The following is a 20,928-nucleotide window of genomic DNA, read 5'->3' as shown; positions in this document are numbered from 1 at the left end:
AACATTGTACCACCAGCACCCTCGAGTAATGAATGCTGACCAAAGGAAGTCAAGCTGTATATCAACTTTCACTTTTGCATCTCTGGTCTAATGGAAGGGACATTTAGATAGGATCATATCTTACTTTTTAAGATCCATCACCAATGAATTTGCCTAACAATTAAAAAAACACTGCCCACCACTTCAAGAACGACAAAACCAAAGAAGTGCAAAAACCAGAGATGGACTAAATCAAAGTCATCCTGGACAGGGAGATTATAAACTTCAGCCCCTGCAGTGCCACCTACAATTATGTCTTATACATTTTCTAATTGCCCTGTTCAGGGATGTTATTACACACCTCTACAGTAGGTGGGACTTGCACCCAGGTTTCCTAACTCAGAGGTAGACACATGACTACTGTGCCACAAGAGCCTCCCATTCCTCATCTTCCCCCACTCCTCACCTTATAGCAATGCAGTCAATTAATCAATTATTCCTAATAACCTGCATAGCTACGTGTTGTGTTGGGGGTGGTGGGTCTGGGAGGGATGCTTTCTGGAGGGTTGGTGTGGACAAATCACCTGCCTCCATACTGTAAGGATTCTATGATTCTAAGAATATTAACACCTAACAGTGCTACTCCATATCTCAAATCATTTAAAGTGTATGATTGATGCCCAAAATACTGCAGCACTATCATTTCCATGCCCCTCCAGTTATGATCAGAAGAAACTTATTCTATCCACAGAGATATTCAAGATTGACACAGTGTCAAAGATACCAAGCACTTTGCAGGTGTGTAAAAATGAAAAGGTCAGTGATTCAGAAAAACTCCCCAAAAACAACACAAATTGCAAACACAATCTGAATGTAAACAAGAATTTGTGTATGTGTAGGGATATTAAACCTACTTAAAGAAGTCTTTGAATCCGTTTCCTTTATGTATATCACTGAGAATTTGTTTACAAAGAGAGAAGATTAACCATAGCTCCAGCTCCTGATCACCATCGTGTGAATCCTGCTGGGAAGTGAATGAGTGGTGATCACACAAGAACAGGATCTTCCTCTTTCTTTCCTTTCCATCCCCTGTATTTATCATGTTGCACTGCCCCTGGTAGGTAATGCTAATACTTGTTTGTTTTTTTAATTAGTAACACAGGTGATTTGATGGTGTTAAAAAAAATGTCCAGATGCCGGTTTCATGTCCCACCTGCTCCTCAAGCATGTAATAGCATCCCTGTACAGGTTATTTGTAAAATATCACCACCAGAACACAGCATAACTTTTTAGGCATTTCTAAGCCCCTTCATAACCAAGTAGACAACCAACAATCACTGTTTAGCCACATGCATGAAAAAAATTGCTACAAGTAAGGGAAGGCCTCTGCTGTTTGTAGAACTTTGGAAAGGGCAGGAAAACGAGGGTAGTGGCAAAAAAAGTATTTTTAACCACAATTGTTGCTGTCTTTCCTGGATATTAAATTAAGTGTATTCTTTTGTATATACTTTGAGTTCTTTGCAAGACTTTGTGTACAGTGTTGGGGAATGAGAAACTAACATCTTAGTTTTGCCTCCTTCGAATAATTCTCCTGTTAGCTGAGTCACATAAGCTCTTTCATAGGCACCTTCCAAACCAGTAACTACCACTTTAAAGGCCAAAAGCAACGGATGCGTTTGTCCATCACCTGCAAGTTCTTCTCCAAGCCACATACCATCCTGACTTGCAAATATATCACTGCGTTCCTTGGAGACAATAAGGACTACAGATGCTGGAGGCCAGAGCCTATAGGTGTGAGGGTGGAAAAGCACAGCAGGTCAAACAGGATCCAAGGAGCAGGTAAATCAACATTTTGAACCGAAACCCTTCATCAAGGCTGATGGAGAGTTTTGGCCTGAACCATTGACTTATCTGTTCCTCGGATGCTGTCTGACCTGCTGTGTTTTTCTAGCCTCACACCTATAGACTATCACTGTTCCTTCACTGTCACTGAGCTAAAATCATGGAACTCCCTCTGTAACGGCATGGTGGGTGTACCTACTCAGTGTCTCCATGGACTGCTGTGGTTCAAGAAGATGGCTCACCGTTGCCTTCACACAATAGTTATGAAAGGCCCCACATCCTGTGAACAAACTAAACAAAAACACAGCTTTCAAAGCAAGAAGCAGGTTCTGTTTGCCTTGCTGGGGTACCCATGCAGTGTCAGCTTGGGACGCCTACATCTTACAAGACAATAATACTAACACTATCAGCTGAACCTGGAGCTACTCAGGGCTCAGACTAGTTTGGGGACCCTGTGCAGCTTTTACACAAACCTACTGTCTTCTGTGCTGTTTCTCATTTCCTGTTAATCGAGAGATTCTTGCCATGTTAAAGAATTCCGACATGAACAGGACAAAGCACAGTGCTGAGAATTCCTCTTATTTGCATAGGATTTAGGTCGGTGTTGTAGACCAAAGGAAAATCTACGGCAATAAAGAGTTGAAGGAGGAAAATTTAATCATAACAAAATATGGAAGCAACAAGGAATTGAATGGACTGGAAAATGAGGATAAAAATGAAAAAGAGAAGTTGGATGAGAGAGAAAATACTAGAGGAAAGGAGATGGAATGGAAGATTGAACCTTGAACATTTGAAACAAGGAATGGGGCCTGGGGCTAGCAGATAGGGAGTGGAACTGGAAGTGACACTTTGGGACTATTGGAGATAGTCTCTTCAGGAGCTGAGACGGAGTAGATAGGGAGAATACCAGCATGAAATGGAAGGAGTGTATCAGAATGCGAACAGCAAGAGGACTGAGGCATTGGTTTTGGATAGAGTAGACTGCCTCTAGTAACTGAACCAGTGGGTAATTTGGACGTGGAAAACTGAGATGATCTGGCTTGTCTTTTATGTTCTAACTGTTGCTTTGTTTTCAATTTCTATCAGTTGAAAAGCATTTAAATACTTAAAATAAATCACATTTTAAGTGATTTATTAATTTTAAGTGATTTTAAGTGCTAAATGGGTGATGTACAAATGAGATAAACCTGCTTGAAAATCCAGGATCGATGCACAATCTTGGTCTTGATTACAGCTTCCCAGCATTTGAACTGTCAAGGATGTGAGAAAACAAGCACTTGTTGTTTGAGAACTCAAGCATCAATTTAATTGCAGTTTTCATGGCACGGTTACTGTGGGCATCACTCACCACTTACACTGAAGGTGTGTTGTGTATTACATCACATACAGGCAGGTTTTGGGATGGCTCCAAGAGCGAGTGAGAGGACACGCAGGTTCTTGTGTAGCAGCAGAGGATGGATAGCCACTCTTCAGTAGGCGATAAGCTCACTTCACCTTTACATCTCTCCTATTCGTTTTTGTTGTAGCAGTTAGCGTGGCTTCACCTGGTCTTGCATCCACCTTCTATGCTATCTTTCAAGTATAGATACCTTCCAGCAAGTTTCCCATGACCAATCACTCACTCACTTAGTGATTCACTCCTTTTGGGTGAAGTCCTCAGAGTTTCCAGAATCAGGATTAATAGAATGGTGAAGCCTCAACATAATATCCCAAAATAGCAGCCAGTGATTACAAAAGCCAGCCCTTAAATGTCCAGCAGCAAATGGAAAGTCAAAGGTAACTTACCTTCCTGTAAGATGCGGAACTCTCAGCAATTATTGTTTATTGGCAATCAGCTTGTTACTGTTGGAAGATTGTCTTAGTTCAAGTGCTATACAGCAAAATGCCATGTAGCCACATTAATGAGGTCTAGCAAACAACGTAATTGACAGTCAGCTCCATAATGATTCTCCAGGCTGCCATACTTTACTGCATTTTGCTAAAAATGGGCACTAGTGTTTCAGGGAGTATTTTGGCTGACGATATCATTGTGGAAGTTCTCCAGGACCTGAATGAGTCACCAAAATTCATCCCCTCAAACTTTGTGCGCACTTATCTCCTGGTTCCTCCTTCACATGTGTATTGCTAATTTGGAGTCTTTAATATGGGAGTTTTACTTCTTCACCCTTTCATAGCATGTTTATTTTTCCTCTAAAAGTGAAGGAACATTGGCTATTCCTACACTCTTAATTGCAGCACCGATATAATATTTTGCCTTTTGCTTTATATCAGCTCATAAAAAGAACTGATCTTTTATTTGTTAATGTCTTAGGGTTGTGTATTTTTTCTGGAGCTGTTGCAAGTTTAAGGTTGGCATGTATGTAATGATACCAGCAGTGTTCTTGTGATCTCTGTTTCAAAGTGCAACAAAATTAAATACAAAAAGGCAATGTTACTGCACGATGCACTGAGACAGGAAATTGAGATCTCTTATGTATATGGGTTTTGATAAATCTGCGTTACACAGAAGCACAGTTGACACCTTTTTAAGGGTATGATCTTATTTGCCATTTCTCTGTTTCCTTTATCAGGAGATGACAAAGAAATTACTTTGAATTAGTGAAATTTTCCAACCAAAATACATTCTTAGCAGGAATTACTGTTAAGCGTGATTCACGTTTTCACTCTTACTGTGATACGAAACTTTATCCTCTTTAGATATGAAGTGGATTCAGGCATTCAAATAGAACCATCCTCTGAAATAACAAATTTTGGAGATCACAGCGAGCCAGAAGGCATCCGTGGAGAGAGAGCAAGCTAATGTTTCGAGTCTAAACGGATGGTGAAGAGGCCGATTCGCTGTGACCTTCAGTATTTGTTGTTTTCAGTACAAATTCCAGCATCTGCGGTAATTTGCTCCTACATTGTCTGAAATAAACACTTTCCATTAATATTAGGGAGTTTTCTTTTACTCAAAAATCAGAAAATGTATTTAAGATCTACTTTGGTTGCGATGGGTATCAGTTTCCTGTACTGGCAAAGCAACCGACGAAAGTTAATCATGACAAAACATAGAAAAGAGACATTTGGGTGATGTGTTTGAGTAGGTGTATTTGTGATTTTGCAACAACAATGGAATCAAAAATCAGAAAACTTGCACTTCATGGATGTAAATTTGAATGACACATTGCAGTCTGAAAAGCTCAGTGTTAAAGGACCTAGCACCTTCACTTAGATTGAATTGGCCAGGAGGGAGAAACAATACCATAAAAGTAAATGGAGAAAAGTTCATTCATAGAACAAATGTTATCATAGTGTGCTTGCAGGAGACTTCTTTAAGCATCAATATTAGATGTATATCAGAATTCTAAACGATTAACTTACATTACCATGGTATGTGGTTGTGGACAGTAGGAAGATAATGAACACCCTTTGGTGAAATATGCATCCTATACCTATATTTGAGGCAGTCTTGGCAACATTCTTCCTGTGTCTGCATGGGTTTCCTCTGGGTGCTCCAGTTTCCTCCCACAGTCCAAAGACGTGCAGGCTAGGTGGATTGGCCATGTTAAATTGTCCATAGTGTTCAGGGAGGTGTAGATTAGGTGGGTTATGGAGGAATGGGCCTGGGTGAGATGCTTTGAGGGTTGTTATGGACTTGTTGCCTGAAGGGCCTATTTCCCCTCTGCAGGGATTCTATGACTCTATGTAGTTGGGATGTGGGTAGGAATATTCATTGTCATGAAAGGGAATAAATATGGTGTTTCAGGCAATGATGTCGAATGTCCTGAAGATACCACTGGTATTTTGTAGAGCCAAATATTTGGGCCGCCAAAACCATGTGTTTCTGTTAATTTTCAAAAATTACATTTTACAATATTTTTCTACACTTTTGAAAACAGGAACAGTGGAGAAAACCGTCACTAAGCCATTGCAACATCACAGCTGTGGAAATGTGAAAAACATTACCACAGCTGCCAACCCACATGAGTGCGAACATTCAAAAAGACAGCACACATGGCAATGAGAGGGTTTATGGTGAAATGTAACTGGGTGTAACGTTAAACGCAAAATCTATCAGAAATTGCAGTCTACAACTCCAATGGTTCAGTGGCCAAAAGAATCATCTGCTGTGGCTCTGAGTCATATAGACCAGGCAAAATCCAAGTTCAGGCTCTCGCTGCTGATCTTCATTAAGGGAATTGGGGGCATCAAATCAGGCTCAATGCCGACAGAATAGGGAGGGACAAAACACACTATGACTACATTTATTTGCTCATTGGGCATAATACAATATTGTCAGTTTGTGTTGCTTAATTTGGTGCCATCAATATGCAACTTAAAAGTCACGTAATCAATACTTAGCCCTTTTCACAATATACTGTTGCAATTTCTCCAACTGAGCTTCTGTAAAAATGTACATGTCTCATTAATGATATTTAAAACGGGTTTTGTTGTGTTAGTGCAAACTCAGGAGTATAACATTAAACCGCAGTTGCACTGCCCAATATTTTATATCCTCAAGGATGTGCAGTGGTTCTGCCCTTATCTTGAGTGGTTATCAGTTTATCAAGTAAAGATCCTAATTAACATCAGTTGCTGTTTACATTTTGAGGAAAAGTCTGTCAGCTGGCTGCCTGTTGGTAAATTGTTCTGTAACTGAGGGTGTAGTTTGGGCAACCAACTTTTAACCTGGTATCTCATGGCACTTGCAGCGAAAGTCCAGTTTCTCTACACTGCTTATTTAAAAAATGTACTTCAGTTCACACGTGTTGTGGTGTAGTAACTTTAATATGCATAATGAAGCTACTGATATGCAGGAGTAACTTTATTTTTTTTTAATAATAATAAACCTCAGTGACAAAAATAAACACTATGAAAGTTTTAATTAAAAATAAATGGTTCTACATCGGTCTTCCCTTCTTCATACTTTGTTTCTAATTTTTATTGTTTTATGGTAGGCCAGACAAATTCACCAGCCAAACCGATTTATACTATTAAGTGACATTCCATCTAGACTAATCATTATATACTAAAAATTTTTATTTTAAAATAAATTTTCAGTCTTTCAATATTTTTCCTCGTCTTCGCTCTCAACCCCCATTTCTGAAGGTGGTTGTAAATGTCCAAAAGATGGTATTTAATTGTTTAAGAAACACTCTCTCTCAAATGTCAATCAAAAATTCATAATGCGAACACTGATCTAGCCATAAAACACAGGTGGTGATGCCCATCACCTAGGCATGGTCAGATGAATAAACTAGCCTGAGAAAATAAAACTAAGTATTATGTACATGCATGTAAACTGAGAAAACTATGCCACTGCTTCAGGTTTAAAATAGGAATCGGGGGCATCTCAGATCAGGATTGTGTTCTCTTTCTTGTTGGTTTCACTCTTAGTTGAAATTTTTTCCCAAGAGCTAAAGAGAGAATGACATTTGATGCTTTTTTTTCAGTAGATTCTGTATGATCCTGAGCCTTGTCTCAATAAATAGAAAAGAGTTTTGTATTTTCCTTTAGAATGAGAGAAATGTAGATTATTTAGCATCAGTTAAGACATTTAATACCAAGTTCCAGAAACAGGGTTGAATAAATATTTCCCTGAGACAGGATTGGGCACAACAGGAAAAATGCAGAAAAAGTAATTGATTGAAAGTGTCTCCAGGAGCACGAAAGCTGACGTTTCTGGCCTAGACCCTTCACCAGAGAGGGGGATGGGGAGAGGGTTCTGAAATAAATAGGGAGAGACGGGGAGGCAGACTGAAGATGGATAGAGGAGAAGATAGGTGGAGGGGAGAGCATAGGCGGGGAGGGGATAGGTCAGTCCGGGGAGGACGGACAGATCGAGGAGGCAGGATGAGTTTAGCAGGTGGGAAATGGAGGTGCGGCTTGAGGTGAGAGGAGGGGATAAGTGAGAGGAAGAACAGGGTAGGGGGTGGAGACAAGCTGGTCTGGTTTTGTGATGCAGTGGGGGGAGGGGACGAACTGGGCTGGTTTTGGGATGCAGTGGGGGAAGGGGGGATTTTGAAGCTTGTGAAGTCCACATTGATACCGTTGGGCTGCAGGGTACCCAAGCGGAATATGAGTTGCTGTTCCTGCAACCTTCGGGTGGAATCATTGTGGCACTGCAGGAGGCCCATGATGGACATGTCATCTAAAGAATGGGAGGGGGAGTTAAAATGTTTCGCGATTGGGAGGTGCAGTTGCTTATTGCAAACTGAGCGGAGGTGTTCTGCAAAGCAGTCCCCAAGCCTCCGCTTGGTTTCCCCAATGTAGAGGAAGCCACACTGGGTACAGTGGATGCAGTATACCACATTGGCAGAAGTGCAAGTGAACCTCTGCTTGATATGGAAAGTCTTCTTGGGGCCTGGGATGGGGGTGAGGGAGGAGGTGTGGGGGCAAGTGTAGCACTTCCTGCGGTTGCAGGGGAGGGGAAGGTGCCGGGAGTCATTGGGTTGGAGGGGAGTGTGGAGTGGACAAGGGAGTCATGGAGAGAGTGGTCTCCTGGAAGGCAGACAAGGGTGGGGATGGAAAAATGTCTTCAGATTGTAGATGCTGGAAGTGTCAGAGGATGATGCGTAGCATCCGGAGGTTGGTGGGGTGGTATGTGAGGATGGCACCTTCCCCTCCCCTGCAACCGCAGGAAGTGCTACACTTGCCCCCACACCTCCTCTCTCACCCCCATCCCAGGCCCCAAGATGACTTTCCATATCAAGCAGATGTTCACCTGCACATCTGCCAATGTGGTATACTGTATCCACTGTACCCAGTGTGGCTTCCTCTACATTGGGGAAACCAAGTGGAGGCTTGGGGACTGCTTTGCAGAACACCTCCGTTCGGTTCGCAGTAAACAACTGCAGCTCCCAGTCGTGAACCAGTTTAACTATTTCCCCCCCACCCCCCCACCCCCCGCCCCGGCCACCCGCCCCATTCCTTAAACAACATGTTCATCATGGGCCTCCTGCAGTGTCACAATGATGCCACCCGAAGGTTGCGGAAACAGCAACTCATATTCTGCTTGGGAACCCTGCAGCCCAATGGTATCAGTGTGGACTTCACAAGCTTCAAAATCTCCCCTTCCCCCACTGCATCCCAAAACCAGCCCAGCTCGTCCCCGCCTCCCTAGCCAGTTCTTCCTCTCACCCATCCCTTCCTCCCACCCCAACCGCACCTCCATTTCCTACCTACTAACCTCATCCCGCCTCCTCGACCTGTCCATCCTCCCCGGACTGACCTATCCCCTCCCCACCTATACTCTCCTCTGCACCTATCTTCTCTATCCACTTCGGTCCGCCTCCCCCTCTCTCCCTATTTATTTCAGAACCCTCTCCCCATCCCCCTCTCTGATGAAGGGTCTAGGCCCGAAACGTCAGCTTTTGTGCTCCTGAGATGCTGCTTGGCCTGCTGTGTTCATCCAGCCTCATATATTTTATTATCTTGGATTCTCCAGCATCTGCAGTTCCCATTATCTCTGATCAATTGATTGAAAGTGGTGGCTTCTAAAGCACCAATTATCTGTAAAAAGGCTAGCTGCATTTCTGGAATTTTGTTTGAAATAGCCTCCGAAGGAGAGAAAACTGGTAGAATAATTCATTTGAAGAACAATTTAAATTTCATCAAGTCTGTGAGAGAACAGTTTGTACACTGTGTCTTTGAATATGGCCAGACGGCTGTGGGAAGTTGGCAGAGGAGAAAGTGAAATGGCACGATCTTACGGTGCTTGTTGTCAATCTTGATATGGACTGTCATGGCATGTGGAAGAAATCAGCTTAGCAACTTGATGACTTTGATCCACCCTTTATTTCTATAGATATTAAAGCTGTGAACTGTTTGTGTCCATTATGTGACATTGTATTTCAGGATTAAGAAAGAGTCCAAGAGGAAGAACATATTATGTAATAATCAGATTTAAGAATGTGCTTTATTTTAAGTATTTTTTAAGGTCTGTTATTAGTTTTGTTATTTCTAGTAATTTCAACATAGTAACTATAAAGCGGGATTTCACATGAAGTTTATATGATGTACAAGGCTAATTCTATTCATGGTTCTGGCTCCCAACACTGAAAACCATATTGTTTATAATATGAAGCATAACCGAGCAACATTAATGTCAGGGCTACTGAGCCTAAGCATCTGTGGCCAATATAAATGGTAGGTGGCACCATCATTGGAGTCAATGGTATTGTGTGACTTTATCATGAACGGCATGGATGTACAATAAATCTTCAACTTCTGAGTTGCTGGAAACATTATTATGCATTTGCCTAGGTCAATAAATTACTTGTTTAAACAATGAAAGCTTAGTGTTTTGCCACTGATGTGAGCAGGAGAGTGGCAATGGAAATCGCACATACAAGGAAATGTGGATGGAAAACTGTAGCGATGTGTTTTCCAAATCAGGAGAGGAATTCAGAGTGCGAAGTTTGGGTTTATATCAAATCATGCCTACAAACCAACTTCATTTATGCTTAATTGATCTCCAGTCTTTCAGTTATCATTGTTTATAATTCTTTCCTATTACGTTTTTAGGAGCTGCCTCGTAAAGATGCTATTGAGATACCTGCCTTGCAGACTGGTAGCTTGTCTGAACTATCTGCTGGGAATGTTTCCATGACAAAGCTCAGTAGTAGCCCGAGTGCTGTTAATACTCTCAAAAGGCCAACCACCCTGAGCAGACACTCCAGTGCTGCTGGTTTCTCGGTGGCAACCTCTGGAACATGGGGATACAACAAAGGGTATAAAGCCTCTCCCATTTCCGGTGCCAACGCAGAAAGCTATGAGGGACCCGAAGTGGAAGAGATCACACAGCTGCTATTTGATGTGGCTCGGTTTGCTGAATCAGTGGAGAAACTGAAGGATATTGTGTTAGAAGGTAAGTGGAGATTTTCAGAAATTGTAACAATGATATGCAATGCGGTTAGTGAATGGAAGCTGAAGATAAGCCAACGTTCCAGTACAGAACAGCACTTTCAACAACTTAATAAAATGTGATTTTTGAATGTGGAATTTTAAACAAGAAAACTTTTAGTGCTCATCACCTGTAATGGGCTGAGGATGAAGCAAATAAATAGTCCACTTGCTGGACTAAGTCTATGGTCTTTATGAAGATGTTGTGGATAATACTGATTTTGGAAGATAGTGTAAAATCAGCAGTTATGCGCTCAATTGCTTGTTAAACACATTTCTGTACTTAAGTTTCCATTGAAACCAGTCTTTGATTTTAGCAAGAGTACTCTGGTACTCTGTTTCATCAACCAAACCTTCTGGAATGCACTTTGCTTTCTGCATAATTGTTAACTGCTGTGAAGTAGTCGTACTGATTAAAACTGACATTCTTTATGTTTATAATGTACAAATTTTGACCTGATCAAGTGGGTACTTCACTCCATACCTAATTGTGTTTCAGGGCTATCTTAAAAGCTGACTTAAAAAGAAAGTCACAATATGCATTTTCATCTTGTTTATAATAGCTATCATCTTCAATTTCTCCTTTTTTTAACCCTCTTGCCATTTGTCTGTTGAATTTGTACAAATATCATCCAACAACTCTGTTTGACCACCTGTAGCATTGGGATTGAAGATAAGACCACAATTCATTAAGTAATTTGATTAGAAAAGAATGCAAACCTATGGTACTGAAGAGAATCATGGTGTAACAATGGGATTTAATTTTGGAAGGTTTTAAAATGTTCAGAATCTCATTGCATTAAAATGAAGGTTTTGGGGGGCAGTGTTGGTTGCCAGAGTGGGTAGGAGATGTAGTTCCCTTACCCTCAATCATGTTTCAACTTGCTTCTGTACTTGACTGACCATCTTGACAATATATCAGGGAATTAATATAAACTAAGATTTTATTCCAATTGAAATCTCCCAATGTAATTTCCATAATACTAGGCTGAAATGTATTCTGGAGTTATAGTAACATTTTGAAATTGGAAAGTGAAATGCCTTCGACTATATTTAAAATGAAGGTTATAATGGATCTGGAGCAGTGATACTTTGAGACTGATCCCCCAGGAGGAATTACAAAACTGAATGTAATGAAATCGCTTTCAAATGCGTCTTTACTTTTCTGCATTGATGTCACAGTTTCCCAAACCTCTGTTCATTACTCATTTATCTACTCTAGTAGTAGGTGTGATTAGTTTTAAAACTCTCCCTTCTCCTACTGTTCTTAGATGGACAAGCATGTCAATCCAGTTGCTGCTATAAGATCATAAGTGCAGGCATAGGCCATTTATCCTATCAAAATAATTCCACTATTCCATAATATTATGGCTGATCTGATAATCCTCAGCTCTATTTTCCTGCTTTTACCTATAACCATTGATTCCCTTACTGATTAAAAATGTATCAATCTCAGCCTAGAATATACCTAATGACCCAACCTTTACAGCCTTCTGTGTTAATGAACGCCACAGATCCACAACTCTCTCTGGGAGAAGAAATTCCTCCTCATCACTATCTTAAATGGGAGGCACTTACTCTACAATAATTCCTCCAGTCCTAGACTTTCCCACAAGGAGAAACAGTCTCTCTGCATCTAACCTGCAAAGCCTTCCAAGTCGTATAATCAACAAGGTCAACTCTGATCCTTCTACACTCCTATATGTTTACAGTAAGTACAACCCCAAACAACTCAACCCTCCTCATAAAACAGTCCCTCCACAGATGCAGAATAAGCCAGTGAACCTTCTCTGGACTGCATCCAATGCCAGTATATTTTCTTTAGATAATATGCCCTGTTGTCCTGGAGCAAATGCCGATCTTGTATGTAATCCTGACACAACACATTCTTTGCATTTTAACTCATTGTGTCAGCATTGAATCAAAGTAACAGAATCAGTTTGTAATAGGTTAATAGTTCTCAAATAACTGATAAATGGTAGACACTGGCATCGTCCATTTAGAGAGTGGCTCGTATAAAGGATGCTGTGCCCTTGAGTACAAACACTGCTGGATATATCTAAACTCCACTTTTGCAGATCTTGTAAGTTCAGTGAAACGTTGATACAAGGCTCAGAGACCCATTTCTGAAGAACGGTCTAGGCCCAAAACATCAGCTTTCCTGCACCTCTGATGCTGCTTGGCCTGCTGTGTTCACCCAACTCTATACCTTGTTATCTCAGATTCTCCAGCATCTGCAGTTCCTACTAGCCTCGAGAAAGTTGGCTTTTGCTTGTCTCTCTATTTCCTTTCCTATCAAACTGTATTAGAGCATATTGCTACATGTCAGGTGTTACACATATCTACATAAGAAACATATGCAATAGACATTTGTGTGTATTCAAAAAATGAACCATGCAATTTTACAGTAAAACACTTAGTTAGGTTAATAGGGACACAGTACAACAGCAGGGAGATTATGTTGAATTTGTGTGACAACAATTAGACCTCAGCTGGAGTATGGCATCTAGTTCTAAGCTCCATATTTTGGGAAGAATGTGAAGGCAGAGAGAGTGCAGAAAAGATTCATTAGAATGTTTGCAGGAATGAGAAACTTTGAGCGGGGAAGATTATTGGCAGAAGTTAGGACTACCTCCTTTGGGGAAAAGAAGGCTGAGAGGAAATTTTGATAAAGGTATTCAATCATGTCGGGTCTGGGTAGAATTGATAGGGAGAAGCTGAGACATCCTCATGAAAGGGTCAAGAGCAAAAGGCACAATTTTGATTAATTGGGGAGGATGAGGCAAACATGGCTAATGTGGGAAGTCAGGAACAGTGTAAAAACAAAGAAAAAAGCATACAAAGGATTGGGAAGCCTTTTAAAACGTGGTAGAGGACAACTAAAACTAATAAGGGGGGAGAATATAATATATGGGAGTAAACTAGCTAGTAATATAAAAGAAGATTGCAAGCCTTTCTTTGAGATATATGAAAGATGAGACGGGCAAAGAAAAGGACATTGGACTACTGGAAAATGAGGCTGGAGAAATAGTAATGGGAAACAAAGAAATGGCAGAGGAACCAAATAAACACTTTGCATCGGTTTCATGGTGGAAAGCACCAATAACATACCAAAACTAGGAGAGTCAGGAAACAGGGATGAGTGTAATGGCCATCATTGCAGAGAAGGCGATGGGTAAGCTGAAAGGTCTGAAGTTGGATGAATCAGCTGGACTAGATGGCTTACACCCTCAGGTTCTGAAGGAGATTGTGTGGTGACATTGGTGATGATCTTTCAGGAACCATTGGAGTCAGAGTGTCCCAGAGGATTAGAAACTGGCTAATGTTACACGCCTGTTTAAGGAGGGGGATGGGGTGCAGGCAGAAGACAGGAAAGTATAGGCTGATTTGCCTGACCTCAGTCATTGGCAAGGTTTTAGAGCCTTTAGTAAAGATAAGATTGTGGACTGCTTGGAAGTGCATGGTAAAATAGGACTGAGTCAGCACAGGTTCATCAAGGGGTGGTCTGACAAATCTGTTAAAATTCTTTTAAGGAAGTAACAAACAAGTTAGACAAAGGAGAGCTAGCAGCTGTGATCTGTCTGGATTTCCAGAAGACCTTTTGACAAGGTATTATTCAGGAGGTTGCTAAATAAGATAAGGGCCTATGGTATTAGGGGTAAAGTACTGGCATGGATAGAGGATTGGCTGGCTGGCAGAGGCCAAGGGTGGGGCTAAAGGGGTCTCCTACAGGATGGCATTTGTTGACTAGAGGAGTTCCACAGGGGCCAGTGTTGGGATCGTAAGCGTTCACATTGTACAGTAATGATCTGGATGAGGGAACATTGTTGCTCAGTTTGCAGATGACACAAAGATAGACAGAGGATAATGTAGTTTTGAGTAAGTGGGAAGGCTGCAGAAGGACTTGGACAGGCCAGGACTGTGGGAAAAGACGTGGCAGATTGAGCACAATGTGGAAAAATGTGAGGAAATGCACTTTCGTAAGAAGAATAGAGGCATAGACTAGTTATTAAATGGGGAAAGGCTTCAGAAATCTGAAGCACAAAGAGACTTGGGAGTCCTAGTGCTTAAGGTTAACATGCAGGTTTAGTGGCAGTTAGGAAGGCAAATGCAATGTTAGCATTCATTACAAGAGGGCTAGAATATCAGCGTAGAGACGTGCTGCTGAAGCTACATAAGGCTCTGATCAGACCGCATTTGGAATATTATGAGCAGTTTTGGCCAATGTTGGTGTTGGAGAGGATGTAGAGGAGTTTACCACAATGATCCCAGGGATGAAGGGCTCATTGTGGAGTGGTTGAGAACTCTGGGTCTGTACTCAAAAGTTTAGAAGGGTGGAGGTGTCATCTGATTGAAACTTACAGAATACTGAGAGGCCTGGGTAGAGTGGACGTGGAGAAGATGTTCCCACTTGGAGGAGAAACAGGAACCCTGTGGGACAGCCTCAGGGTTAAGGGATGACCATGTGGAACTGAAATGAGGATGAATTTCTTCAGCCAGACAGTGGTGAATCTGTAGACTTCAAACGAATGTCCATTCCAGGCTGATACTATAGTTATTCATGTCTGTAACAAGGCAGACAAATATATTAGGCTTTATAACATGTAGTTAACTTCAACAAGAATCACCACTACTTCCATATGATTACATGAATAATTAATACTTTACTGCACAGCAGAGTAATTTTTTGCTTCAAATTTAATGGCATGACTTATAGGAGCTAATAACAAACAAAAAATCCAATACATAATTGGAATATGAATAAGTTTTGACCATTTAATTCAGTATTTGAGAGTCTGCCCAACTGAATTCTGATAAATGCACAATCCCAAAATTTCTGGAAAAAAGGCACAAAATTTCTGGAATTGAGTCCAATGCAAAAGTGGTAGAATGATGTGACTTACAGTATTTTGCCTTTGACAGTGATGTCATATTGTTGCCCACTGTGGCAAAAGCAATTCAGCAGCTGGTCAGTTGGACCTAGGTCTTGGCTTGAGTTAAGAGGTTTCCTTCTTTTTGCCCGTCTTTGAATATTCATTCTTTACCCATCCCAGGGAGAGAGACTGATTTCACTTTCTGGGAGACTTGACAGTCCGAGTCCCAACTGCTCTCTCTCCTCTCAGTTTTGTGTGTGGCTATTGCTTTAAACCAATCCAAACACTGCTATTGCTGGGCATTTTTATAACTTTATTTTTTGAAAGGAGATCTATGTACACCAGTATCAAACTCAGTTTCAGCAAAATAACACCACATGATTCCATTTTTGTTTCAAATTGTCGAAGCAAACTATAATCCAAACTTCAATTTTCAGTTTATATAAAATGTATCTACTTCTTATGACCTTTTGTCCCAGAACTTCCAAAGGGCACATTCGGGAAAATGGCTGTCATCAATATTCTTTATAACTTAGATTGGGGCAGATGTCATTAAAGGGCCCTTGAAGCTGCTTGGCGTGAATTCCAATGATTGAAATGATCCACCACTTCACTACAATTTGGAATTGCCTGTAGTCTACGACAAGAGTGGACTGGGAACCTTGTTTGTTACTCTTGTGCCATTTGACTGACCCATCCCAAACAGCCTCAGGCACATTGTGTGCAAACAAAATAGTCTTTCAGAGCTTAAATCAATGGAACTAAATACCAAGTCTGTTGAGCAGCTCAAATGGACGAAGGTCTTTTATAACTTCTAAACTTCTCCTTGAAGTGGAATGGGTGTGTATTATTGCAAACAGTAACGAACAATAGATGAGATAAACACTCCACGAATGTTCCTGAAAAAGTTAAACATGAAATATAAAGAAGTCCAAGACTTCATGCTCAAGACTATGTAATCTTTTGGTGATGTGAGTCTCCCGTACCAGCTGCCAAGCTGGTGAGAGGCTCATGCTGCATCTTCTGAGGGAAGCTCTTCTGATCTTCTGCCATCAGGTAATTCCAAGGACACTGGGAAGCCCTTATCTGGAATTATGTCCTTTTGGGACATTCGCTTGTTGTATCACTGAAGCTCAGTAGCAGCAGTGTGTACAATTTGACAAGATGCACTGTAGAAATTCACCAAGTATTAATTATTCATGTAATCATATGGAAGTAGTGATGATTCTTGTTGAAGTTAACTACATGTTATAAATCCTAATATATTTGTCTGCCTAGTTACAGACATATGTAACCGAGAATGGATATTTGTTTAAAGTTCACAGATTCACCACTGTCTAGCTGAAGAAATTCCTCCTCATTCTTCGATAGCACCTTCCAAACCATTATCGTTACCAACTAGAAGGACAGAAAAGCAGTAGATATGAGAATAACATCACTAGAATTTCCCACCAAGCCACATGCCATCCTAACCTGGATTATTTTTTAGGTCAAAATTTTGTAACTCCTTAGTAGCATGTTGTTCTGCTTCAAATGACCTGTAACAGTTCATGGAGGCAGCTCACCACCACTTTCTCAAGGGAAAGTAGGGATGGACAATAAACATTGGCCCTGCCAGTGATGCCCACATTGTTTGAATGAATTGTTTTTTAAAAAAAACACCAGCACTGGACCTAGTGAAATGCCCTTCCACCTCCTACCTGGCCTCCCTCGGGACCACAAGATTCTGTCCAAGTTACCCAAACAATGTAGAGCAACAGTCAATGGCAATTTTGGTAAGAATTCTAAAGGACTAGACTTAAAGATAGAAAGAGCTGGAACTGAATAGGACTGTGGCCAGACCAAGCCTTGTGTAGTATATCTAGTTTTAGTCAATACTGGAGATTCTGCTATAATATGTGTTCTGGCTACACAAATTGGCTACAATGTGACTGACAGAAGAACGCTATTTCTAAAATGCAAACTTGTGTTGCCTATAATGTGAATTCACTGGTGACCTTATTGTTGATGCTTTGGAAGATGTTTTTAGAAAGTATTGCAGGAAAAAAAAATTGGATTTCAAGATTCTTCTCATCCTGCATAATGCACCAAGCCATCCTCCCACCATTGGTGGGATTTCTGAAAACATCAAAGTGTTATTTCTATCCCCAAACACAACCTCTCTCCTTCAACCCGTAGACCAGGGTGTGCACATTTAAGAGGCTGATTGTAGCCACAGATGGAAGTAAGGACAGTGTTCTTCAATTTTGGAAGAGCCTTAACATCAACAATGCAATTGACATGTTCGAGGAGGCTGAGGGTGATGTCAGTAAGGACTGCTTGCATGTAGTTCAGAGGAAACTTTTCGCCCAGATCTTGAAGAGCTGCTTGAGTCCCACTGTGAAGACATCTCTACAGCTAATCCACCATAACTTGTCGCTGAGGAGTAAGTGGAAGCTGGAGATGAAGATGAAGCCCAGGATGCAGCACCATGAGACCTTTCCGCTTCTGTTTTGTATTCTTTCCTGAAGGAAATTGAGAAGCAGTTGCAGCTCTTAGAGGACAATGATTACACGCAGATCGCAGCAGGGTAGCAGTTCGTGGAATAAGATCTTATTTGGCACCTGACAAACAGCTTCTTCATGAAAGAAGGAAAAAGGCAAAGCAGCACAAAAATTGGATCACTTTTTTAAGCCAATCCCGGGTACACAGTGGCCTTTGAAAGATGGCCTGGATGCAATGCGATGCTGGTCTTTCAATGGATATCCAGTGAGAGGCGAGTCGAGTGAATGACTTGGTAAGATGGGGCTAGAATCAGATGCAAGGATAGATTGTTCATGATGTTGATAAGATACAGCAAGAAACCTCACTGGGCATTACAGCTCGCACTTGGACAAAGATTCCAAGACACCTCCCATCATAATCCACTGAAAGTATCACAGCAATGGCCAGAATATTAATCTTTAATTCCTGGAGGCTCCAAGTCCTTTCTGGAGGGTGAGTAACTACTGACAGATTTGTAGAATTCTGGAGTGCAGGAGGAGGCCATTTGACCAATGAACCTGTGCCAGTTCTTTTCTAAATTTGTTCAACTAACCTCATTGCCCTGTTATTTTTATTCTTGCAACTACTTATTGAGTTGTCTTTTGACAGCAACTATTGCGTTTTAACCCCAGCATCTGTTCAGGTCTTACCTTTCTAAATCACTGAAACTCACTGCATAAAACTAGAAGCTCCCTCATGATGCCTTATGGCTCTTTTGCCAATCATCATAAATCCATATGCTGTATGCATTGCAATTTCCCAGTTGTGTGTAACACAATCATAGTTGCAACAGAGGAGATTTCAACCATGCAATAGATATTTTTCATCAACTTGATCTGTCATGTTATGACACACAAGTCTGCAGTGGGTGGGATTTGAACATATGCCTTTTGACTCAGAGGTAGGGACACTGCCACTGTGCCACAAGAGCCCCGTTCATCCAATGAGCAAGGAAACAAATATTTCATTTAAGAGATTCACTGGTCACCTTAACAGATGGGCTTTATACTGATGTCACTGTCCCACATATTCACTTAAATTCATAGAATCCCTACAGTGTGGAAGCAGTCCATTCAGCCCATCAGGTCTGCACCAACCTACCTAAGAACATCCCAGCAAGGCCACCCACTGCTTTATCCTTGCAGTGTTTCATTTCCCATGGCTAATCCATGCATCCCTGCTCACTGCTGGCAATTTAGTGTGGCCAATCCACCTAACCTGTGGAAGGAAATCTGAGCACCTGGAGGAAACCCACGCAGATACGGAGAATGTGCAGACTCCATACAGACAGTCACCCAAGGATGGAATCAAACCTGGGTTCCTGGCACTGTGAGGCACCTGATCAGTTTTTCCTCTTTACCAGTGTTTCTGAAACAAGCCTTAGTGGGTTTTTTAAAGCTCTTGTTGGTATACCAAGTCTAAATGTAGAGTTTTGGACAATAGCTTCAGGAGTTCCAATATCCCATTAACCGTTTGCCATTCATCTTTCTGTATTCTTTCTTTGAATACCTGAACTGGTCTGAATTAACCAACTATACCATTCAATTCATGGGCAGTAAGGAATGGGCAACAAACAGTGGCCCGGCCAGCCATGTTCCCATCCCATAAAAGAATTTTAGAATATAATTAGGATGTGAAATGAATGGATAAAGTCCAGTGAAGTATTTCTTGAAAAGAAACGGTAGGAATTGAAGAGTTAGATTTCCAAATTTACCATCAGAAATTGAAATGGGATGGTATCCCTATTGTAAGCAGACACTTCTGCACACTGCAACCTTTGATAGGGTAATGGCCCAATGATAGACCTCTCAGAATTCCTAGCTTAGTCTGATACCTAAAAATCTAAAGCCTTCCTGTTCTAGGTGGCCTTTCTGCCTCTAAACCGACATCCTGCCACACTGAGCCACTCTTTTTAAAAAAATGTAAATAGTATAGTGCATTTTTTTTTGCTCCAAATTCTGTAAAACCTTGGACCTCGAGCAAAAGCAAATTTAGTGCCCACAAGCAACAGTAATTTGGCTCCAGCTTCATAGTGACACTGGTAAATATCTGCCCACAGCTGTTACATGCTAACTGGAATGTCATGCCTCACTCCACAGGAGACATTTTATTTAAATGCCCATTTTAAGGCAGCAAGAGTTCATGAGACAAGGTCACCCCTGGTAGCTCAAAATTTATCTGGTATAGTATGAATTTTAAAGCAGAATTTTTTTTACTAGGAAAATCGTGGGTACTGCAGATGATTTAAAGTGGGAGATACTTCTGCTGTAAATATTCTGGGGCAATTTGTAGTGCTTTCAGTCCAAAATGTCCTTTTATTTCTTCCTTCCCTTAAATGATGTTTTTCTACTTGTGACAATGCTAACTTGCACAATGGTGACCTTCAGCTTCCTTTAGCAACAGTGTGGTATGCCACAATGAAACAGGAAATTCTCCTTTATTCACTCAGTCTGTTAGCTATGCAATAACCACTTATGAAGCAAATATCTCACCCAAAATGTTCTTGAGCTGTGACAGCTACTTGAAATATTCTAGCTCACACTGATGGATCTCGACTAATTTATCTGGGAGTATTCTACTTAGGAAGGGGATGCCATGCACCACCAAGAAAACAGCACAAAACATTTTTTCTTGTTGGAGACCTTCTCTCTTTGGCTTCCAAAAATAGCTGAAACTTTAAATATATTCATTTCAGGTGCACTTTCATTTCAGGGGCCAATCCATTCAAGAATGGTGAGTTCAGGTCACTGTAAGAGTGCAGTCAAAATGATTCCAACCTAGTTCCTTGTGTTTGAGAGGCAAGACGTCTGAATTTTACATCTGG

At 41.1% G+C, this 20,928-nt stretch overlaps 1 protein-coding gene across 3 annotated transcripts in view; it reads left to right on the top strand.

The window, feature by feature from the left end:
- Positions 1–20,928, top strand: part of LOC125466060 (rho GTPase-activating protein 45-like) — a 178,509-nt gene that overhangs the window by 2,090 nt on the left and 155,491 nt on the right. For all 3 annotated transcript variants that reach the window (XM_048560184.2, XM_048560183.2, XM_048560182.2), the window contains exon 2: positions 10,330–10,672. In XM_048560184.2, the coding sequence (XP_048416141.1) occupies positions 10,330–10,672 (343 nt within the window). The remainder of the gene's footprint in view (positions 1–10,329; positions 10,673–20,928) is intronic.

The sequence above is a fragment of the Stegostoma tigrinum genome, chromosome 30 (assembly GCF_030684315.1).
Source record: "Stegostoma tigrinum isolate sSteTig4 chromosome 30, sSteTig4.hap1, whole genome shotgun sequence".
In the NCBI taxonomy this organism is placed as follows: Eukaryota; Metazoa; Chordata; class Chondrichthyes; order Orectolobiformes; family Stegostomatidae; genus Stegostoma; species Stegostoma tigrinum.
The sequence above is the reverse complement of the archived record's forward strand: the minus strand, read 5'-3'. Positions and strand labels throughout refer to the sequence as shown.